We start from the raw sequence: 20,556 nt of genomic DNA, 5'->3' as shown, positions 1-20,556 counted from the left end.
AATCTGATTTGGTTTGGGAAAGTTGTATTCCTGGTCGTAATGCTGGTAGTGCTGAGGAGTTACCGCCACTCTGATATCAAATAGTTCTACCCGACAAAAAATTATCAGCTAATGTCAGAAATAACACATTAAAAAAATGATCTAGAAACACAGCAGCCCTCTCTGTCGTTGCCATTTTCCAACTTTTTCCCCCAATTGAACACACACATGCAGTGTGAGAAACAGTGTTTACTGGGAGTACTGAATACACACACACACACAGTGTGAGGAACAGTGTTAACTGGGAGTACTGAATACACACACACACAGTGTGAGGAACAGTGTTTACTGGGAGTACTGAATACACACAGACACAGTGTGAGGAACAGTGTTAACTGGGAGTACTGAATACACACAGACACAGTGTGAGGAACAGTGTTAACTGGGAGTACTGAATACACACACACACAGTGTGAGGAACAGTGTTTACTGGGAGTACTGAATACACACACACACAGTGTGAGGAACAGTGTTAACTGGGAGTACTGAATACACACAGACACAGTGTGAGGAACAGTGTTAACTGGGAGTACTGTACAGTGTGAGGAACAGTGTTTACTGGGAGTACTGAATACACACACACACAGTGTGAGGAACAGTGTTAACTGGGAGTACTGAATACACACACACACAGTGTGAGGAACAGTGTTAACTGGGAGTACTGAATACACACACACACACAGTGTGAGGAACAGTGTTTACTGGGAGTACTGAATACACACACACACAGTGTGAGGAACAGTGTTAACTGGGAGTACTGAATACACACACACACACAGTGTGAGGAACAGTGTTTACTGGGAGTACTGAATACACACACACACAGTGTGAGGAACAGTGTTTACTGGGAGTACTGAATACACACACACACACACAGTGTGAGGAACAGTGTTTACTGGGAGTACTGAATACACACACACACACAGTGTGAGGAACAGTGTTTACTGGGAGTACTGAATACACACACACACACAGTGTGAGGAACAGTGTTTACTGGGAGTACTGAATACACACACACACAGTGTGAGGAACAGTGTTAACTGGGAGTACTGAATACACACACACACACAGTGTGAGGAACAGTGTTTACTGGGAGTACTGAATACACACAGACACAGTGTGAGGAACAGTGTTTACTGGGAGTACTGAATACACACACACACAGTGTGAGGAACAGTGTTTACTGGGAGTACTGAATACACACACACACACTGTGAGGAACAGTGTTTACTGGGAGTACTGAATACACACACACACACAGTGTGAGGAACAGTGTTTACTGGGAGTACTGAATACACACACACACAGTGTGAGGAACAGTGTTAACTGGGAGTACTTAACACACACACAACCCCCTCTGGGTGAGGATATAAAGGTAGAGGTGCTAAGAATAAAGTTTGCTGTGTGTCCTCACTCTCACTACTTTCATGAACTCCAAACTCTACACCGAAAACCAGTCTATCCCCATAATTAGAATTTCAACAGCAGCAAGAATCCAAGTAGATGGAACAATGGGCAACAAATCAAGAATACAAATGTACATAGTTAACTATTTTGACAGTACCTAATGCATATTACAATATCATTATCATATGGTGAGGGAACACGCCTTCAGAATGAAGAATCCATAAACCCCAGACCAATTTTTAAAAAAAATCTGTGACGTCAGTGGGCACGCAGAAGTAGACGAGTTGATACCGGCGAATGGACAGATCATGAAAGTCAGCAAATTTCTCCACATCTGAAAGATCACCCGGACAAGTGACGAATATCTGTCACATATTCGATACCAGAACCTTATATAATGGACGTATATTGCTGCAGACGCTTTCGCTGTTTTGATCCGATTCAAATTGACAGGGATGAACAACTTGCTAGCCTTCGGTAATGATGTGCCCCGTGCTCGAAACGTTAGCAAACTAGATTCAAATTAAACGTGTTGTCATTACTTGAGAAAAAAATCTATCGATTTGAAAACAAAATCAGTGGTGATTAATGCTGACTACGGTCAATCCATTTTTTAACTAGGCAAGTCAGTTAAGAACAAATTCTTATTTTCAATGACAGCTTAGGAACAGTGGGTTAACTGCCTTGTTCAGGGGCAGAACAACAGATTTTTACCTTGTCAGCCTGGGGATTCAATCTTGCAACTTTTTGGTCACAAGTCCAACCCTCTAACCACTCGGCTACCTGAGGTTCCCCAAGTGCTGTCACAGAGCAATTGACAGAAATGAACTGTGCAAATGCACATAAAAAAGCCATTTTACTTGTAAAATGTGGTGAAATAAGATTACTATTGGGCAGTTATTGAGCTGTTTTGTAACAGTTGTTTGTTTGTTAAAGTGTTTCATACACTCCATTTTAACTTTCATCACACACTTCTCATCAGTGTCCGATCAACACACGCAACCATTTAAGACCATGTTAGCGCAATGGCTATTGGGCAAACCATCTCCACTCTCTTAGGTGGATTGACTTGGCAATCCAATCTGATGTTTGAATCTGATTTTATACCCCCTCACAGAAGGAAAGACAAATGAGAGAAAGATGGAAAGAGAGAGAGGATGAGAGTAAATGATAGATCATTATTTTCTTGTCACCTCAGAGATAGGAGGATTGTCTCCATAAACACTCCCACAATGCCTGTGAGGGGTGAGAAGCCATGCAGTATACTACCAACCCCCAGGTGTGTGTGTACTCGCCCCCAAGCTCTAAATGTATGGCCCAGGATTAGCTACACGATATACGCTTCTTTCTATAATGAGTGTGTCTGTGTGGGTGTGTGTGTGTGTGTGTCTGGGTGGGCGTGTGTGTGTGTGTCTGTGCTCACTTACTCCTCTGTGAGGCGCTGTAACATTGCAAAAGAGAGAAATGACATCATCATCTCTCTCTTCTCTCTTCTCTCTCTCTCTCTCTCTGTGTGTATTGGGTTGTGTTGTGTTGTCCTGGATAACTCTAAGGACACAGATGTATGAGTCTGCAGGGACAGAGGGAAGAAGGGAGGGCAGAGCGAGTGAGAGAAATAGAGAGGGGAGAAGGGAGGGAAATAGAGAGGGGAGAAGGGAGGGAAATAGAGAGGGGAGAAGGGAGGGAAATAGAGAGGGGAGAAGGGCTGTGGTGGCATAAAAAATCCATCATATAGTCTTAGCCCCGAGCTAACACTTCCCTTTCTAACCTGAAAACAGGTCTTTGTTACAGTGGGAGTCCCTATTTCTATAGCCTCACTGCTTCCTGTGTGTGTTTGTGTGTGTGTGTGTGTTCTTGCCTTATACTCTTCAACAGTTAATCCAGCCAGACAAAATCAATGGTATGAGATCCTACGACTACAAAGGAAGGCTTACTGGATATCCTATCTAAAAACATTGACCCCTAGTGGTCTGAATATTGATTTTGATCTCAGGCCCTTTTTATGAACAATTCTCTCTTTTATGAACAAGTTCCCCCGGTTGATGATACTTATTATGCATTATGGTTGAACCAAAAGATACATGTACATGTAACAAAAAAAATGTAATGAAATGGGAAACAATTGAATTTCTATGTGAAATTGAATTGGACAATGATGTATCTTGATGCTAATATTATGTACAATATTCAGTTATGTTTCCATATGATGACAGTGGCCTAATGTGTTCAATGTGCCGTGAACTGTTGTTTTTTGGCTGTTTCGTTCAGTTCATTCTAATTAACTTAGTGGTTATGACACACCCCTCACTGTTGTCATTGGTTGCACTAGTTGCACTGTTTTGTCGACATAACCTGGTACAAGCATTCATGGCATTTCCCTGAAGAAGACACATTGATGCTGAAACGTTGGTGATCGACCCAGTAAATGACTGGGAGTTTATATATGGAGTGTGCCACTCTCTTTATTTGTATGGCTTATAGTTTATTCGCCTTTAGTCAGCACCTCTACATAAAATCATTTTCTCTGGGTGTGCGCCAGCTCATGTCTTTTCTTTGACTATGATGCTGACATAATCAACCTCCTATTCCCTATACTCAAGTAAGAAATACAAACTCAGACATTTGAATTGTTAAACAAGGTGGATAAAACTAGGCCTATTTTTCCTGAATCCTTTCGAAGGAAGAAGAGAGGATTTGAACATTTTGCTCTGTCATGTTTCTATGTGATTTTTGATCCTAACCCTTCTGCCATTCCTTCTCTCCTTCCCTCTCTTCTCTCTCTCTCCAGGTTTTCGCAGAAATGAAGACATGAGAGCGATGGAGGTGTTGCCTATTCTGAAGGAAAAAGTTGCCTTCCTATCAGGTGTGTGTGTGTGTGTGTGTGTGTGTGTGTGTGTGTGTGTGTGTGTGTGTGTGTGTGTGCTTGTTTCTTTCTTGTGTAAACAAAGTCCTTGTTTCTTTCTTCATAAACAAAGCTAATGGAACCTGACACATTGGCTACTTAGAGCTTTACACACTTACAGCTCCCAGGCATGGAATTACACACATGCACACTCTCTGAGTGTGTGTAATTATCAAATGTATTTATATAGCCCTTCGTACATCAGCTGATATCTCAAAGTGCTGTACAGAAACCTAGCCTAAAACCCCAAACAACAAGCAATGCAGGTGTAGAAGCACGGTGGCTAGGAAAAACTCCCTAGAAAGGCCAAAACCTAGGAAGAAACCTAGAGAGGAACTCTCTCTCCGAGAGAGAGTAAGAAAGAGAGAAAGAGAGAATTAGAGAGTGCATACTTAAATTCACACAGGACACCGGTTAAGACAGGAGAAGTACTCCAGATATAACAAACTGACCCTAGCCCCCCGACACATGAACTACTGCAGCATAAATACTGGAGGCTGAGACAGGAGGGGTCAGGAGACACTGTGGCCCCATCCGATGACACCTCCGGACAGGGCCAAACAGGAAGGATATAACCCCACCCACTTTGCCAAAGCACAGCCCCCATACCACGAGAGGGATATCTTCAACCACCAACTTACCATCCTGAGACAAGGCCGAGTATAGCCCACAAAGATCTCTGCCACGGCACAACCCAAGGGGGGGGCGCCAACCCAGACAGGAAGATCACATCAGTGACTCAACCCACTCAAGTGACGCACCCCTCCTAGGGACAGTATGAAAGAGCCCTAGTAAGCCAGTGACTCAGCCCCCTGTAATAGGGTTAGAGGCAGAGAATCCCAGTGGAAAGAGGGGAACCGGCCAGGCAGAGACAGCAAGGGCGGTTCGTTGCTCCAGAGCCTTTCCGCAACAGCCTTTTCTAAAAATGTTGAGAGGAATGGAAGATTCGATATAGGCCGATTTAGTTTTTTATATTTTCTGGGTCAAGGTTTGGCTTTTTCAAGAGAGGCTTTATTACTGCCACTTTTAGTGAGTTTGGTACACATCCGGTGGATAGAGAGCCGTTTATTATGTTCAACATAGGAGGGCCAAGCACAGGAAGCAGCTCTTTCAGTAGTTTCGTTGGAATAGGGTCCAGTATGCAGCTTGAAGGTTTAGAGGCCATGATTATTTTCATCATTGTGTCAAGAGATATAGTACGAAAACACTTGAGTGTCTGTCTTGATCCTAGGTCCTGGCAGAGTTGTGCAGACTCAGGACAACTGAGCTTTGAAGGAATAAACAGATTTAAAGAGGAGTCCGTAATTTGCTTTCTAATAATCATGATCTTTTCTTCAAAGAAGTTCATGAATTTATTACTGCTGAAGTGAAAGCCATCCTCTCTTGGGGAATGCTGCTTTTTAGTTAGCTTTGCGACAGTATCAAAAAGGAATTTCAGATTGTTCTTATTTTCCTCAATTAAGTTGGAAAAATAGGATGATCGAGCAGCAGTAAGGGCTCTTCGATACTGCACGGTACTGTCTTTCCAAGCTAGTCGGAAGACTTCCAGTTTGGTGTGGCGCCATTTCCGTTCCAATCTTCTGGAAGCTTGCTTCAGAGCTCGGGTATTTTCTGTATACCAGGGAGCTAGTTTCTTATGAGAAATGTTTTTAGTTTTTAGGGGTGCAACTGCATCTAGGGTATTGCGCAAGGTTAAATTGAGTTCCTCAGTTAGGTGGTTAACTAATTTTTGTCCTTTGGCGTCCTTGGGTAGACAGAGGGAGTCTGGAAGGACATGTCTGTGAATTGTCTGTGAATTTATAGCACGACTTTTGATGTTCCTTGGTTGGGGTCTGAGCAGATAATTTGTTGCAATTGCAAATGTAATAAAATGGTGGTCCGATAGTCCAGGATTATGAGGAAAAACATTAAGATCCACAACATTTATTCCATGGGACAAAACTAGGTCCAGAGTATGACTGTGACCGTGAGTAGGTCCAGAGACATGTTGGACAAAACCCACTGAGTCGATGATGGCTCCGAAAGCCTTTTGGAGTGGGTCTGTGGACTTTTCCATGTGAATATTAAAGTCACCAAAAATTATAATATTATCTGCTATGACTACAAGGTCCGATAGGAATTCAGGGAACTCAATGAGAAACGCTGTATATGGCCCAGGAGGCCTGTAAACTGTAGCTATAAAAAGTGATTGAGTAGGCTGCATAGATTTCATGACTAGAAGCTCAAAAGACCAAAACGTCTTTTTTTTTTTTGTAAATTAAAATTTGCTATCTTAAATGTTAGCAACACCTCCACCTTTGCGGGATGCACGGGGGACATAGTCACTAGTGTAGCCAGGAGGTGAGGCCTCATTTAACACAGTAAATTTATCAGGCTTAAGCCATGTTTCAGTCAGGCCAATCACATCAAGATTATGATCAGTGATTAGTTCATTGACTATAATTGTTAGGGTTTTCTTCGGGTGAAAGAGAGTCGGACCAATATGCAGCGTGGTAATTTTGATACATGTTTAATAATGATGAAAAACGAATAATACAAACACAACAAACGGACCGTGAAAACCTATACAGCCTATTTGGTGAAAACTAACACAGAGACAGGAACAATCACCCACGAAACACTCAAAGAATATGGCTGCCTAAATATGGTTCCCAATCAGAGACAACGATAAACACCTGCCTCTGATTGAGAACCACTCCAGACAGCCATAGACTATGCTAGAACACCCCACTAAGCCACAATCCCAATACCTACGAAAACCCCAAGACAAAACACACCACATAAATAAACCCATGTCACACCCTGGCCTGACCAAAATAATAAAGAAAACACAGAATACTAAGACCAGGGCGTGACAATAATTGCCTTTGAAGTGAGGGATCTAACATTAAGTAGCCCTATTTTGAGATGTGAGGTATCATGATCTCTTTCAATAATGACAGGAATGGAGGAGGTCTTTATCCTAGTGAGATTGCTAAGGCGAACACCGCCATGTTTAGTTTTGCTCAACCTAGGTTGAGGCACAGACACGGTCTCAATGGGGATAGCTGAGCTGACTACACTGACTGTGCTAGTGGCAGACTCCACTAAGCTGGCAGGCTGGCTAACAGCCTGCTGCCTGTCCTGCACCCTATTTCATTGTGGAGCTAGAGGAGTTAGAGCCCTGTCTATGTTAGTAGATAAGATGAGAGCACCCCTCCAGCTAGGATGGAGTCCGTCACTCCTCAGCAGGTCAGGCTTGGTCCTGTTTGTGGGTGAGTCCCAGAAAGAGGGCCAATTATCTACAAATTCTATCTTTTGGGAGGGTCAGAAAACATTATAGCTGTGGCTACTGAGGGATCAGACCCCAGACACTTGACCTTTGACCTCTTGTCTGTTCTTTCTGCCAGCTCTCGACTATTTTAGTGTTCAATGTTTCTCATCGCGCCGAAGCAGGAGGAATAAATGTGTGTGTGTTTGTGACTGTGTGTGTTTGTGACTATGTGTGTTTGTGACTGTGTGTTTGTGACTGTGTGTTTGTGACTGTGTGTGTGTTTGTGTCTGTGTGTGTGTTTGTGACTATGTGTGTTTGTGACTGTGTGTGTTTGTGACTGTGTGTGTTTGTGACTGTGTGTGTTTGTGTCTGTGTGTGTTTGTGTGTGTTTGTGTCTGTGTGTGTTTGTGTGTGTGTTTGACTGTGTGTGTTTGACTGTCTGTGTTTGTGTCTGTTGTGTCTGTGTGTGTTTTGACTATGTGTGTTTGTGACTATGTGTGTTTGTGACTGTGTGTTTGTGACTGTTGTTTGTGACTGTGTGTGTGTTTGTGTCTGTGTGTGTTTGTGACTATGTGTGTTTGTGACTGTGTGTGTTTGTGACTGTGTGTGTTTGTGTCTGTGTGTGTTTGTGTCTGTGTGTGTTTGTGTGTGTTTGTGTCTGTGTGTGTTTGTGTCTGTGTGTGTTTGACTGTGTGTGTTTGACTGTGTGTGTTTGTGTCTGTGTGTGTTTGTGACTGTGTGTGTTTGTGACTATGTGTGTTTGTGTTTGTGACTGTTTGTGACTGTGTGTTTGTGTCTGTGTGTTTGTGACTGTGTGTGTGTTTGTGTCTGTGTGTGTTTGTGACTGTGTGTGTGTTTGTGACTGACTGTGTGTGTTTGTGACTATGTGTGTTTGTGTTTGTGACTGTTTGTGACTGTGTTTGTGAATGTGTGTTGTTTGTGACTGTGTGACTGTGTGTGTTTGTGTCTGTGTGTTTGTGACTATGTTTGTGTGTTGTGTTTGTGACTATGTGTGTTTGTGTTTGTGACTGTGTTTGTGAATGTGTGTTTGTGACTGTGTGTGTGTTTGTGTCTGTGTGTTTGTGACTATGTGTGTTTGTGTTTGTGACTGTGTGTGTGTTTGTGTCTGTGTGTGTTTGTGACTGTGTGTGTGTTTGTGTCTGTGTGTGTTTGTGACTGTGTGTGTGTTTGTGTCTGTGTGTGTTTGTGACTGTGTGTGTGTTTGTGTCTGTGTGTTATTCCTCTTCCTCTTTTGTCTGACTCCATTCTCCTCCTGTGTGTGGCCAAGGTCACTGACAGACCATAATAAACAGAAGTATGACTCAGAGAGAGAAATAAAGAGAGGAAGAGAGAGGAGGGTCTGAGTGAGTGGTTGCTATAGAGATTAGTTACTGTCTGTCATAACCATTTCCCATCAATGCATTTTGGAAAGTAATTGGCTTTGAAAGGAGAGGAGTGGTTTGGGGAGGGAGGGAGGGTGAAAGGAAGAGGGTGGTGTAGGAAATGAGTAGGGAGGTATTGAAATATGAAGAAATGTGTGGGGTGGAGGGTGGTATAGATTGTGTATCCAGATACAATTAGGTCTACATAACACATATTGATATAGTCAAAAAAATGACTACAGGGTTTCTATAGAAATAGTTCTATGTTTCTGTATACTGCTATATAGTTTTCCTGATAAAAAATACATGTTTTCCCTGCCTCTGAGTACCTGTTACTGACTGTGGCCATGATCGTACTCATGGGAATATAACTCTCTGCGGTTCACCAGGAGGCGGTCTATGTTCACCAGGAGGCAGTGTGTGTGTGTGTGTGTGTGTGTGTGTGTGTGTGTGTGTGTGTGTGTGTGTGTGTGTGTGTGTGTGTGTGTGTACGCTGCACTGTGCTCTAAGCGGACCGTTTTATCCTCTCTGTGTGTGTGTGTGTCTGTGTGTGTGTGTGTGTTCACTCTCTAAGTTGATTGTTTTATCCTGTGTGTTCCAGGGGGCAGAGACAGACGCGGTGGTCCAGTGTTAACGTTTCCTTCACGCAGTAACCATGACAGAATACGAGCCGACGACCTCAGAAGACTCATAGCGTACCTCGCTGGCATCCCCAAGTATGTCTGTTTGTGTCTTTGTGTGTGTACAGTGTCTGCATGCGTACATATTGTGTGTATATTTGTATGGTTGGTTTAGTCTCTTGGATTCAGATCTTTAGCCAAACACGAGAGACAGAGAGTGGGGGAGGGAGGAAGAGAAAAATGGAGTGATGAAAACAAAGAGAGAGATATTGTGGGCCAGAATACCTGCTGCAGCTCCTCTGCTGCCAAGAACCCTTCCTCCACACTGTCACTAGAGAGAGGGAGAGAGAGATGGATGGAGAGATGGAGAGTCGGACCGAGGAGGAGGGAGGGATAGCGAGAGGGATGGGGAGTCGGAAACGAAAAGGAGGGAGTGAGAGATGGAGACAGCGAGGGGAAGAGGATAGAGCGAGAGAGAGAGAAAGAGAGAGAGAGAGAGAGCATGTGCGGAGAGGTGTGTGTGAACAACAGTGTCGCAGCAGCAGAGGCGGTACGGTTGCTGTATCGGCTCAGTAATAGTTGTTGGCTAAGTTTGAGTAGGTCTACGCTGCTGCTGTCTCCTTCTAGGTACGTCTCTCCTCTCTCTCCATCATATCGCTCTCTCCTCATTAAAAATCTCTTTCACGGTTCTTCTCGCTCTCTATGTAAATGAGATGTCGATCTCTCTTAGCTTTTTCACTCTATCCTCTGTATAATGTATTTCTGTGTTTGTGTGTTCTCTCCCTCTCTTTTCAGTGTATAGGGAGTCAGAGTTTCTGTTTTAGTTTACCTGGAAAACATCTGCAGACTCTCTTTAGCTGACAAACAAATAGACAGACAGAGGAGGGAAGGATGGATAGAAAGAGAAGGAATCCAGAAATAGTCTTGGGAGGGAATAAAGGGATTGAGAGAGATGAAGGATAGATCCTAAAAGAGAGTGAGTATTCTCCCGAGAGAAAGAGAGAGAGAGAGAGAGGGAGAGAGAGAACTCTCTGTTGTGGTCCACAGAGAGAGGGAATAGAGGAAAAGACATGGTGGGATGACTAGAGGCTGTTTATTACTAGCCATGCAGGATGTATAGTGCAGTGGGACAAGATTAGTTTAACTACGGTCTTGATGCTGATGATGGATTCAGTCTCTTCTGCTTTGTTTTGGTCGTTATACTGAGTGTTAGGTTGCAGATTTTTCTTATCTGGCTGGAAATCACTGTACTTGTGTGTTTGTGTGCGCGTCTGTGCATGTGTTGTCGTGCATGCTATGTGTGCTTTTCACAGTACAGAAAATCTCCATCTCATGGTTTGTTTTGATTCTCTCCCAACCTCCTCCCTTTCCTCTCTTTCTCTACCTCCCACTCACCCTCCTCCCTCTGTCTCTACCACTTCTCTCTCTGCTCCCTCCCCTTTCCCACCCTCCTCCCTCTGTCTCTACCACTTCTCTCTCTGCTCCCTCCCCTTTCCCACCCTCCTCCCTCTGTCTCTACCACTTCTCTCTCTGCTCCCTCCCCTTTCCCACCCTCCCACTCTCACTCTTTCGCTACAACCTCTCCCCCTCCTACCTTCTCTCTCCCTCCACACCTCCCTCCACCCTATCTTTCGCTACCACCTTCCCTCTCCTTCCTCCCACCCACCCCCCTCCCTCCTCCTCCTCCCTCCCTCTCCTTGTCCAGTGAGGAGGTGATCCAGCATGGCTTCACAGTCATAGTAGACATGCGAGGCAGTAAATGGGACAGTATCAAACCTCTACTGAAGATCCTCCAGGAGTCATTCCCCTGCTGTATACACATAGCGCTCATCATCAAACCAGACAACTTCTGGCAGAAACAACGCACCAACTTCGGCAGCTCCAAGTTCGAATTTGAGGTAAAATTACTGTTTTTCTTTATTCAATTGCAGCGATTTGGTGTGCCTCAAACTTGATTTTGAGGTTCATATAGTTTTTTTTGGTCAGTCAAGCAATTAAAATAATTAATTGTAGTTAAGGACATTAGTTAATCATAATTAATTACAATTGTAGAATTAGTTCAAATTTGGCCTAATAAAAAGCAGTGCAGTGAGTTATAGGCATACTATATTTTGATATAATTAAATAAACATCAAATAATTTTTATCAGAATGTTTTAATGAAATTTTTACCATACACAACACAAAAGCCACTAGCATACAGCTAGCTATTAGGCCTAATGCTCCCAATATTTTCAGGCCTACTACCTGTTATCAATGTTTTTGTAGTTTAGCACTTGCATGCACGCACACACACGCACGCACACACACACACACACACACACACACACACACTGTTAAAGCTTCAGGCATTCTAAATGAGCATTCTCCCTTTTTCTGATTGGGGGGTTGACTATTGGTAAAAATAACTGGCTCTATGGATACAAAGACCAAAAAGCTTCTAAACCTGTCCAACAATGTTGTGAATCCCACAGAAGACAATGACAATAGATCAGCCAGGTCTGAGTTCATGTAAAATGTCAGAACTATTATCTAGCCTAGGCTACATATCCATGTTCTTCAACATGAACTAGTCTCAAGCTGCTAGTACTACAATTGGGATAATTTGCTTAAATCTTTTGACCTATGAACTACAACAAAAACAGTAGCCTAGCTAAATGGAATGGATTTCCTGTTCTGATTTAAAATAATTGTGGGAAGTTAGTTGAATCAAGAGGCATTCAGCCGTTGTAAACATTATTTGGGTTAGCTAGCTAGGTAACGCTAGCACAATGAGCAAGCTACTTCTGTACAATTTTTTGTTTTTACTGTTATCTAAAGAAACGCCTGGGAATGTGTTAATGGTTGAACTTTCCTTAAAAATGGTTGCTGAAAGCAGCGCGCATAATGGATGTTTAAGCACCACAGTAGATGTGTTGGCTTTATGACGGAAATGATGCGCTCGCAGTTCTGTGACCAGAAGCCGTTTTGTTATAATTCTGAGCAGTCAGACAGCGAGCGACAATGACAAGAAGCTGCCATGTGGGGAATCATAGGTGGCTTGTTTCAGCTAGCTGTATCTCGCTCTTGATTCTTACTATGTCTTGGTTTGATGTGTTTTGCCTTATTTCATGTGAATGCTAAAATTCGCTAGCTAGCTAACCAACAACTGTACCGATGTATTTGAGAGACAAAAAGCGCAAATTGTGCAAATGTATTTATGTTTTCAGTAAGCACTTGGTGACGAATACAGCATGTTGTCAACAATCTATGCCAACCCTGTCTGTTTTGCACCAAAATTGCACTCGCGTCAGTTTTGTTGCTAAACAACCAATCCATCTATAGAGACAGACAGCTAATGAGAAAGAGTGCACATTGCACAGTGTGTGTGTGCGTTTGTTGCGCTTAAAAGGGTCTGTGCACTGAAGAAATGGAGATGCGATTAACGGCATCCGAAGAAAATATGGCATTCGTGCCATAACACGTTATTAGCGTCTTATCTTTGACAGGCCTTTTATTATGGCCTTTTTTGTTCTTCCAATGCATTTTAATACCAGTGCCTTAGCCCAATCAGAATCAACTCAACAGCAACATGGTATGGTGTGTGTTAACTGTCAGATGGAAGTCTACTGCTCTGTTATGTTCTGCTGTATTACATTTTTGATTTAGAATCACAATGGGGTATTGTTAGGAGCTGCTTGTTTTGACACACACAAGCTGCCGTTTTCAGTTGTTTTTGATAGAAGTAATCAAGCCTCTGTAATAGTGTTAAATCCTGCAGAGCAAGGCAATAATGTAATAGTGTTAAATCCTGCAGAGCAAGGCAATAATGTAATAGTGTTAAATCCTGCAGAGCAAGGCAATAATGTAATAGTGTTAAATCCTGCAGAGCAAGGCAATAATGTAATAGTGTTAAATCCTGCAGAGCAAGGCAATAATGTAATAGTTTTAAATCCTGCAGAGCAAGGCAATAATGTAATAGTGTGAAATCCTGCAGAGCAAGGCAATAATGTAATAGTTTTAAATCCTGCAGAGCAAGGCAATAATGTAATAGTTTTAAATCCTGCAGAGCAAGGCAATAATGTAATAGCGTTAAATCCTGCAGAGCAAGGCAATAATGTAATAGTTTTAAAATCCTGCAGAGCAAGGCAATAATATACTAGTGTTAAATCCTGCAGAGCAAGGCAATAATGTAATAGTTTTAAATCCTGCAGAGCAAGGCAATAATGTAATAGTTTTAAATCCTGCAGAGCAAGGCAATAATTTAATAGTGTTAAATCCCGCAGAGCAAGGCAATAATGTAATGGAGTGATATGCTATTTGGTTTGATTTATATACAGTTTTATTTGCTGTGTCTAATGTGATAATGCGTAGAGCTCTACTTTTTGTTGTTGTATTAAGTTAACATACACACACGCAGTTGCACACCCTGTTAGAGCAGAACCACGGGTGTATTGGCTTGTTTCGATTGGTTGATGGTGTGTGAAGCCATGTCACTGTCAGCCAGTTGCCACAGGGCAAAATACACATACAGGATTAAACACCACCTGCTCTCTACCCTGCTGTGCGTGCGTGCGTGTGTGTGTGCGTGTGAGGCCGTGCCTGCGTTTGTGTACGTGCATGTGTGTGTTTTTCAGCGCCACATTTTGCTCTGTAAAATCACTTTGTCGTCCAGTGCTGGGTTATGCTTTTAAAATGTGAACATTAAATATTAACATTCCATTAGGAGCTGAAACAGATGGAACATTACTGTATAAGAGATGGAGGGAATAGAGCGAGAGATGGAGGGAATAGAGCGAGAGATGGAGGGAATAGAGCGAGAGACGGAGGGAATAGAGTGAGAGACGGAGGGAATAGAGCGAGAGACGGAGGGAATAGAGCGAGAGACGGAGGGAATAGAGAATAGAGCGAGAGACGGAGGGAATAGAGCGAGACGGAGGGAATAGAGCGAGAGACGGAGGGAATAGAGCGAGACCGGAGGGAATAGAGCGAGAGACGGAGGGAATAGAGCGAGAGACGGGGGGAATAGAGCGAGAGACGGGGGAATAGAGCGAGAGACGGGGGGAATAGAGCGAGAGATGGGGAATAGAGCGTGAGATGGAGGGAATAGAGCGTGAGATGGAGGGAATAGAGCGAGAGACGGAGGGAATAGAGCCAGACGGAGGAATAGAGCGAGAGACGGAGGGAATAGAGCGAGAGACGGAGGGAATAGAGCGAGAGACGGAGGGAATAGAGCGAGAGACGGAGGGAATAGAGCGAGAGACGGAGGGAATAGAGCGAGAGACGGAGGGAATAGAGCGAGAGACGGTGGGAATAGAGCGAGAGACGGAGGGAATAGAGCGAGAGACGGGGGAATGCGAGAGATGGGGGAATAGAGCGTGAGATGGAGGGAATAGAGCGTGAGACGGATGGGGGAATGAGCGTGAGACGGATGGGGGGAATAGAGTGAGGGATGGGGAACAGAGTGAGGGATGGAGGGAATAGAGTGAGGTATTAGAATGAGGTATGGGGGAATAGAACGAGGGATGGGGGGAATAGAACGAGGGATGGTGGGAATAGAGCGAGAGATTAGAGTGCGGGATGGGGGAATAGAGTCGGGATTAGAGCGAGATGAATAGAGTGAGGGATGGAGGGAATAGAGTGAGGGATGGGGGAATAGAGTGAGGGATGGGGGAATAGATGAGGGATGGGGGAATAGAGTGAGGGATGGGGGAATAGATGAGGGATGGGGGAATAGATGAGGGATGGGGGAATTATGGGGGAATTAGGGATGGGGGAATAGCGAGGGATGGGGGAATAGAACGAGGGATGGGGGGAATAGAGTGAGGGATGGAGGGAATAGAGTGAGGGATGGAGGGAATAGAGTGAGGGATGGGGGAATGAGTGAGGGATGGGGAATAGAACGAGGGATGGAGGAATAGAGCGAGGGATGGGGGAATAGAGCGAGGGATGGGGGGAATAGAGCGAGGGACGGGGGGAATAGAGCGAGGGATGGAGGGAATAGAGTGAGGGATGGGGAATAGAGTGAGGATGGAGGAATAGCATGAGGGATGGAGGGAATAGAGTGAGGGATGGGGGGGATAGAATGAGGGATGGGGGAATAGAATGAGGGATGGGGGAATAGAACGAGGGATGGAGGGAATAAAACGAGGGATGGAGGGAATAGAACGAGGGATGGAGGGAATAGAACGAGGGATGGGGGAATAGCGAGGGATGGGGGAATAGAGCGAGGGATGGGGGAATAGAGCGAGGGATGGAGGGAATAGAGCGAGGGATGGAGGAATAGGTGAGGGATGGAGGGAATAGAGTGAGGGATGGAGGGAATAGAGTGAGGGATGGAGGGAATAGAGCGAGGGATGGAGGGGGTGAGGGATGGGGAATAGAGTGAGGGATGGAGGGAATAGAGTGAGGGATGGGGGAATAGAGTGAGGGATGGAGGGAATAGAGTGAGGGATGGGGGAATAGAATGAGGGATGGAGGGAATAGAGCGAGGGATGGGGGAATAGAGTCAGGGATGGGGGAATAGAGTGAGGGATGGGGGAATAGAGTGAGGGATGGAGGAATAGAGTGAGGGATGGGGGTAATAGAGTGAGGGATGGGGGAATGGAGCGAGGGATGGAGGGAATAGAACGAGGATGGAGGGAATAGAGAGTGAGGGATGGGGGAATAGAATGAGGGATGGAGGGAATAGAGTGAGGGATGGGGGAATAGAATGAGGGATGGAGGGAATAGAGGGAATAGAGTGAGGGATGGAGGGAATAGAGTGAGGGATGGGGGGATAGAGTGAGGATGGAGGGAATAGAGTGAGGGATGGAGGGAATAGAGTGAGGGATGGGGGAATAGAATGAGGGATGGAGGAATAGAGGAGGGATGGGGGAATAGAATGAGGGATGGAGGGAATAGAGCGAGGGATGGGGAATAGAGCGAGGATAGAGGGAATAGAGTGAGGATGGGGGAATAGAGTGAGGATGGAGGGAATAGAGTGAGGATAGAATGAGGATGGAGGGAATAGAGTGAGGGGGAATGAGGGATGGAGGGGGATGGAGGGAATAGAGCAAGGGATGGGGGAATAGAGCGAGGGATAGAGGGAATAGAGTGAGGGATGGGGGAATAGAGTGAAGGAGGGAATAGAGTGAGGGATGGGGGAATAAAGTGAGGGATGGGGGAATAGAGTGAGGGATGGAGGGAATAGAGTGAGGGATGGGGGAATAGAGTGAGGATGGGGGAATAGAATGAGGGATGGAGGGGGAATGGAGGGAATAGAGCGAGGGATGGAGGGAATAGAGCGAGGATGGGGGGGAATAAAGCGGGATAGAGGGAATAGAGTGAGGAATGGGGGAATAGAGTGAGGGATGGGGGGAATGGGATAGAATGAGGGATGGAGGGAATAGAGTGAGGGATGGGGGGAATGAGGGATGGAGGGAATATGAGGATGGAGGGAATAGAGCAAGGGATGGGGGGAATAGAGCGAGGGATAGGGGAATAGAAGGTATGGGGGAATAGAACGAGGGATGGGGGAATAGAACGAGGATGGGGGGAATAGAACGAGGATGGGGGAATAGAGTGAGGGATGGAGGGAATAGAGTGAGGGATGGAGGGAATAGAGTGAGGGATGGGGGGAATAGAGTGAGGGATGGGGGAATAGAACGAGGGATGGAGGGAATAGAGCGAGGGATGGGGGAATAGAGCGAGGGATGGGGGAATAGAGCGAGGGATGGGGGAATAGAGCGAGGGATGGAGGGAATAGAGTGAGGGATGGGGGAATAGAGTGAGGGATGGAGGGAATAGCATGAGGGATGGAGGGAATAGAGTGAGGGATGGGGGGGATAGAATGAGGGATGGGGAATAGAATGAGGGATGGGGGAATAGAACGAGGGATGGAGGGAATAGAGTGAGGGATGGAGGGAATAGAGTGAGGGATGGGGGGAATAGAGTGAGGGATGGGGGAATAGAACGAGGGATGGAGGGAATAGAGCGAGGGATGGGGGGAGGAGGGATGGGGAAGAGAGCGAGGGATGGGGGAATAGAGCGAGGGATGGAGGGAATAGAGTGAGGGATGGGGGAATAGAGTGAGGGATGGAGGGAATAGCATGAGGGATGGAGGGAATAGAGTGAGGGATGGGGGGATGGAGGGGAATAGAATGAGGGATGGGGGAATAGAACGAGGGATGGAGGGAATAAAACGAGGGATGGAGGGAATGAGGGATGGAGGGAATAGAATGAGGGATGGGGGAATAGAGTGAGGGATGGAGGGAATAGAGCGAGGGATGGGGGAATAGAGCGAGGGATGGGGGAATAGAGGAGGATGGAGGGAATAGAGTGAGGGATGGAGGGAATAGATGAGGGATGGAGGGAATAGAGTGAGGGATGGAGGGAATAGAGGGATGGAGGGAATAGAGTGAGGGATGGGGAATAGAGTGAGGGATGGAGGGAATAGAGTGAGGGATGGGGGAATAGAGTGAGGGATGGAGGGAATGAGTGAGGGATGGGGGAATAGAATGAGGGATGGAGGGAATAGAGCGAGGGATGGGGGAATAGAGTCAGGGATGGGGGAATAGAGTGAGGGATGGGGGAATAGAGTGAGGGATGGAGGGAATAGAGTGAGGGATGGGGGTAATGAGGGATGGGGGAATGAGGGATGGAGGGAATAGAACGAGGGATGGAGGGAATAGAGTGAGGGATGGGGGAATAGAATGAGGGATGGAGGGAATAGAGTGAGGGATGGGGAATAGAATGAGGGATGGAGGGAATAGAGCGAGGGTTGGAGGGAATAGAGTGAGGGATGGAGGGAATAGAGTGAGGGATGGGGGATAGAGTGAGGGATGGAGGGAATAGAGTGAGGGATGGAGGGAATAGAGTGAGGGATGGGGGAATAGAATGAGGGATGGAGGGAATAGAGTGAGGGATGGGGGGAATAGAATGAGGGATGGAGGGAATAGAGCGAGGGATGGGGAAATAGAGCGAGGATAGAGGGAATAGAGTGAGGAATGGGGGAATAGAGTGAGGATGGAGGGAATAGAGTGAGGATAGAATGAGGGATGGAGGGAATAGAGTGAGGGATGGGGGAATAGAATGAGGGATGGAGGGAATATAGCGAGGGATGGAGGGAATAGAGCAAGGGATGGGGGAATAGAGCGAGGATAGAGGGAATAGAGTGAGGGATGGGGGAATAGAGTGAAGGATAGAGGGAATAGAGTGAGGGATGGGGAATAAAGTGAGGGATGGGGGAATAGAGTGAGGGATGGAGGGAATAGAGTGAGGGATGGAGGAATAGAGTGAGGGATGGGGGAATAGAATGAGGGATGGAGGGAATAGAATGAGGGATGGAGGGAATAGAGCGAGGGATGGAGGGAATAGAGCGAGGGATGGGGGAATAAAGCGAGGATAGAGGGAATAGAGTGAGGAATGGGGGAATAGAGTGAGGGATGGGGGAATAGAATGAGGATAGAATGAGGGATGGAGGGAATAGAGTGAGGGATGGGGGAATAGAATGAGGGATGGAGGGAATATAGCGAGGGATGGAGGGAATAGAGCAAGGGATGGGGGGAATAGAGCGAGGGATAGAGGGAATAGAGTGAGGGATGGGGGAATAGAGTGAAGGATAGAGGGAATAGAGTGAGGGATGGGGGGAATAAAGTGAGGGATGGGGGAATAGAGTGAGGGATGGAGGGAATAGAGTGAGGGATGGTGGGAATAGAGTGAGGGATGGAGGGAATAGAGCGAGGGATGGGGGGAATAGAGCGAGGGATAGAGGGAATAGAGTGAGGGATGGGGGAATAGAGTGAAGGATAGAGGGAATAAAGTGAGGGATGGGGGAATAGAGTGAGGGATGGGGGGAATAGAGTGAGGGATGGAGGGAATAGAGTGAGGGATGGAGGGAATAGAGTGAGGGATGGAGGGAATAGAGTGAGGGATGGGCTGACACGTTCTAACCTTGACTTGTTGTGATTTTCTCCTCTCTGCCTTTCTTTGGATTTAGAGGGCTATGCTTCTTTCATTTGTTTCTTCCATCACTCCTTCTCTCATTCTGACTATCATCCTGCCCACGCAAGGCTTTGTCAGGTCTCTCTCCTCAGCCCTCTCTCCTCATCCCTCTCTCCTCTCTCTATCCTTCAATCTGAGTGTGGGTGTTAACCTTGCTGTGTGGGTTGGTATTATCTTGTCAACATAAAGCACTTGAGAATGGAAACAATCTCTCCCATATTTCTCAATCTATACAGACATGTCTGTAGTGGGCACAGGATGGGCAAGGGGTGGGCACAGAGTGAGGGCACGGAGTGGGCACAGGGTGGGCACGGAGTGGACACGGGGTGGGCACAGGGTGAGGGCACGGAGTGGGCACAGTGTGGGCACGGAGTGGACACGGAGTGGGCACAGTGTGGGCACAGGGTGAGGGCATGGAGTGGGCACAGGGTGAGGGCACGGAGTGGGCACGGAGTGGGCACGGAGTGGGCACAGTGTGGGCACGGAGTGGGCACAGTGTGGGCACGGAGTGGGCACAGTGTGGGCACGGAGTGGGCACAGGGTGGGCACGGGGTGAGCTTCTCCTGGTCCTGTCTACCATTGTTAACCAAAAAGCTGTAATGATTCAGTTGGAATTGATTTAAATGTTCTCTATCCCTCACTCTTGTCCCTATCTTTCCCTTCCCTCGTCATCTTTCTTCCTCATCTCTCTCTCTCTGTCCCCCACGTCTCTCCTCTCTTCCTCCCCCCTCTCTCGTATTCTCTCTAGACCACCATGGTATCGTTGGAGGGTCTGTCTAAGGTGGTTGACCCCTCCCAGCTGACCGCTGACTTCGAGGGAAGTCTTGAATACAACCATGATGAGTGGATCGAGGTACATCTTGCCGATCAATGAATCAATCAATGAATCAATGGTTTGCCTTTTTTTTAGATAAGAGATGTATATATATATAGAAACTAAAATACGCGCAGACACACACACACACACACACACACACACACACAATGTAGC

General features: G+C 46.0%; 1 protein-coding gene across 7 annotated transcripts in view; it reads left to right on the top strand.

Moving 5' to 3' along the window:
• Nucleotides 1–20,556, top strand: part of LOC112265838 (triple functional domain protein) — a 124,841-nt gene that overhangs the window by 31,227 nt on the left and 73,058 nt on the right. For 6 of the 7 annotated variants that reach the window (XM_042295437.1, XM_042295434.1, XM_042295436.1 and 3 more), the window contains exons 3-6: nucleotides 4,235–4,309; nucleotides 9,585–9,699; nucleotides 11,309–11,501; nucleotides 20,314–20,418. In XM_042295437.1, the coding sequence (XP_042151371.1) occupies nucleotides 4,235–4,309; nucleotides 9,585–9,699; nucleotides 11,309–11,501; nucleotides 20,314–20,418 (488 nt within the window). Of the gene's footprint in view, nucleotides 1–4,234; nucleotides 4,310–9,584; nucleotides 9,700–10,090; nucleotides 10,231–11,308; nucleotides 11,502–20,313; nucleotides 20,419–20,556 lie in introns of those variants that run through there. The other variant, XM_042295438.1, reaches the window with a different exon arrangement.

This window comes from Oncorhynchus tshawytscha, linkage group LG13 (genome assembly GCF_018296145.1).
Source record: "Oncorhynchus tshawytscha isolate Ot180627B linkage group LG13, Otsh_v2.0, whole genome shotgun sequence".
NCBI lineage: Eukaryota > Metazoa > Chordata > Actinopteri > Salmoniformes > Salmonidae > Oncorhynchus > Oncorhynchus tshawytscha.
Note: the sequence above shows the minus strand (reverse complement) of the source record. Positions and strands in the feature narration are given on the sequence as shown.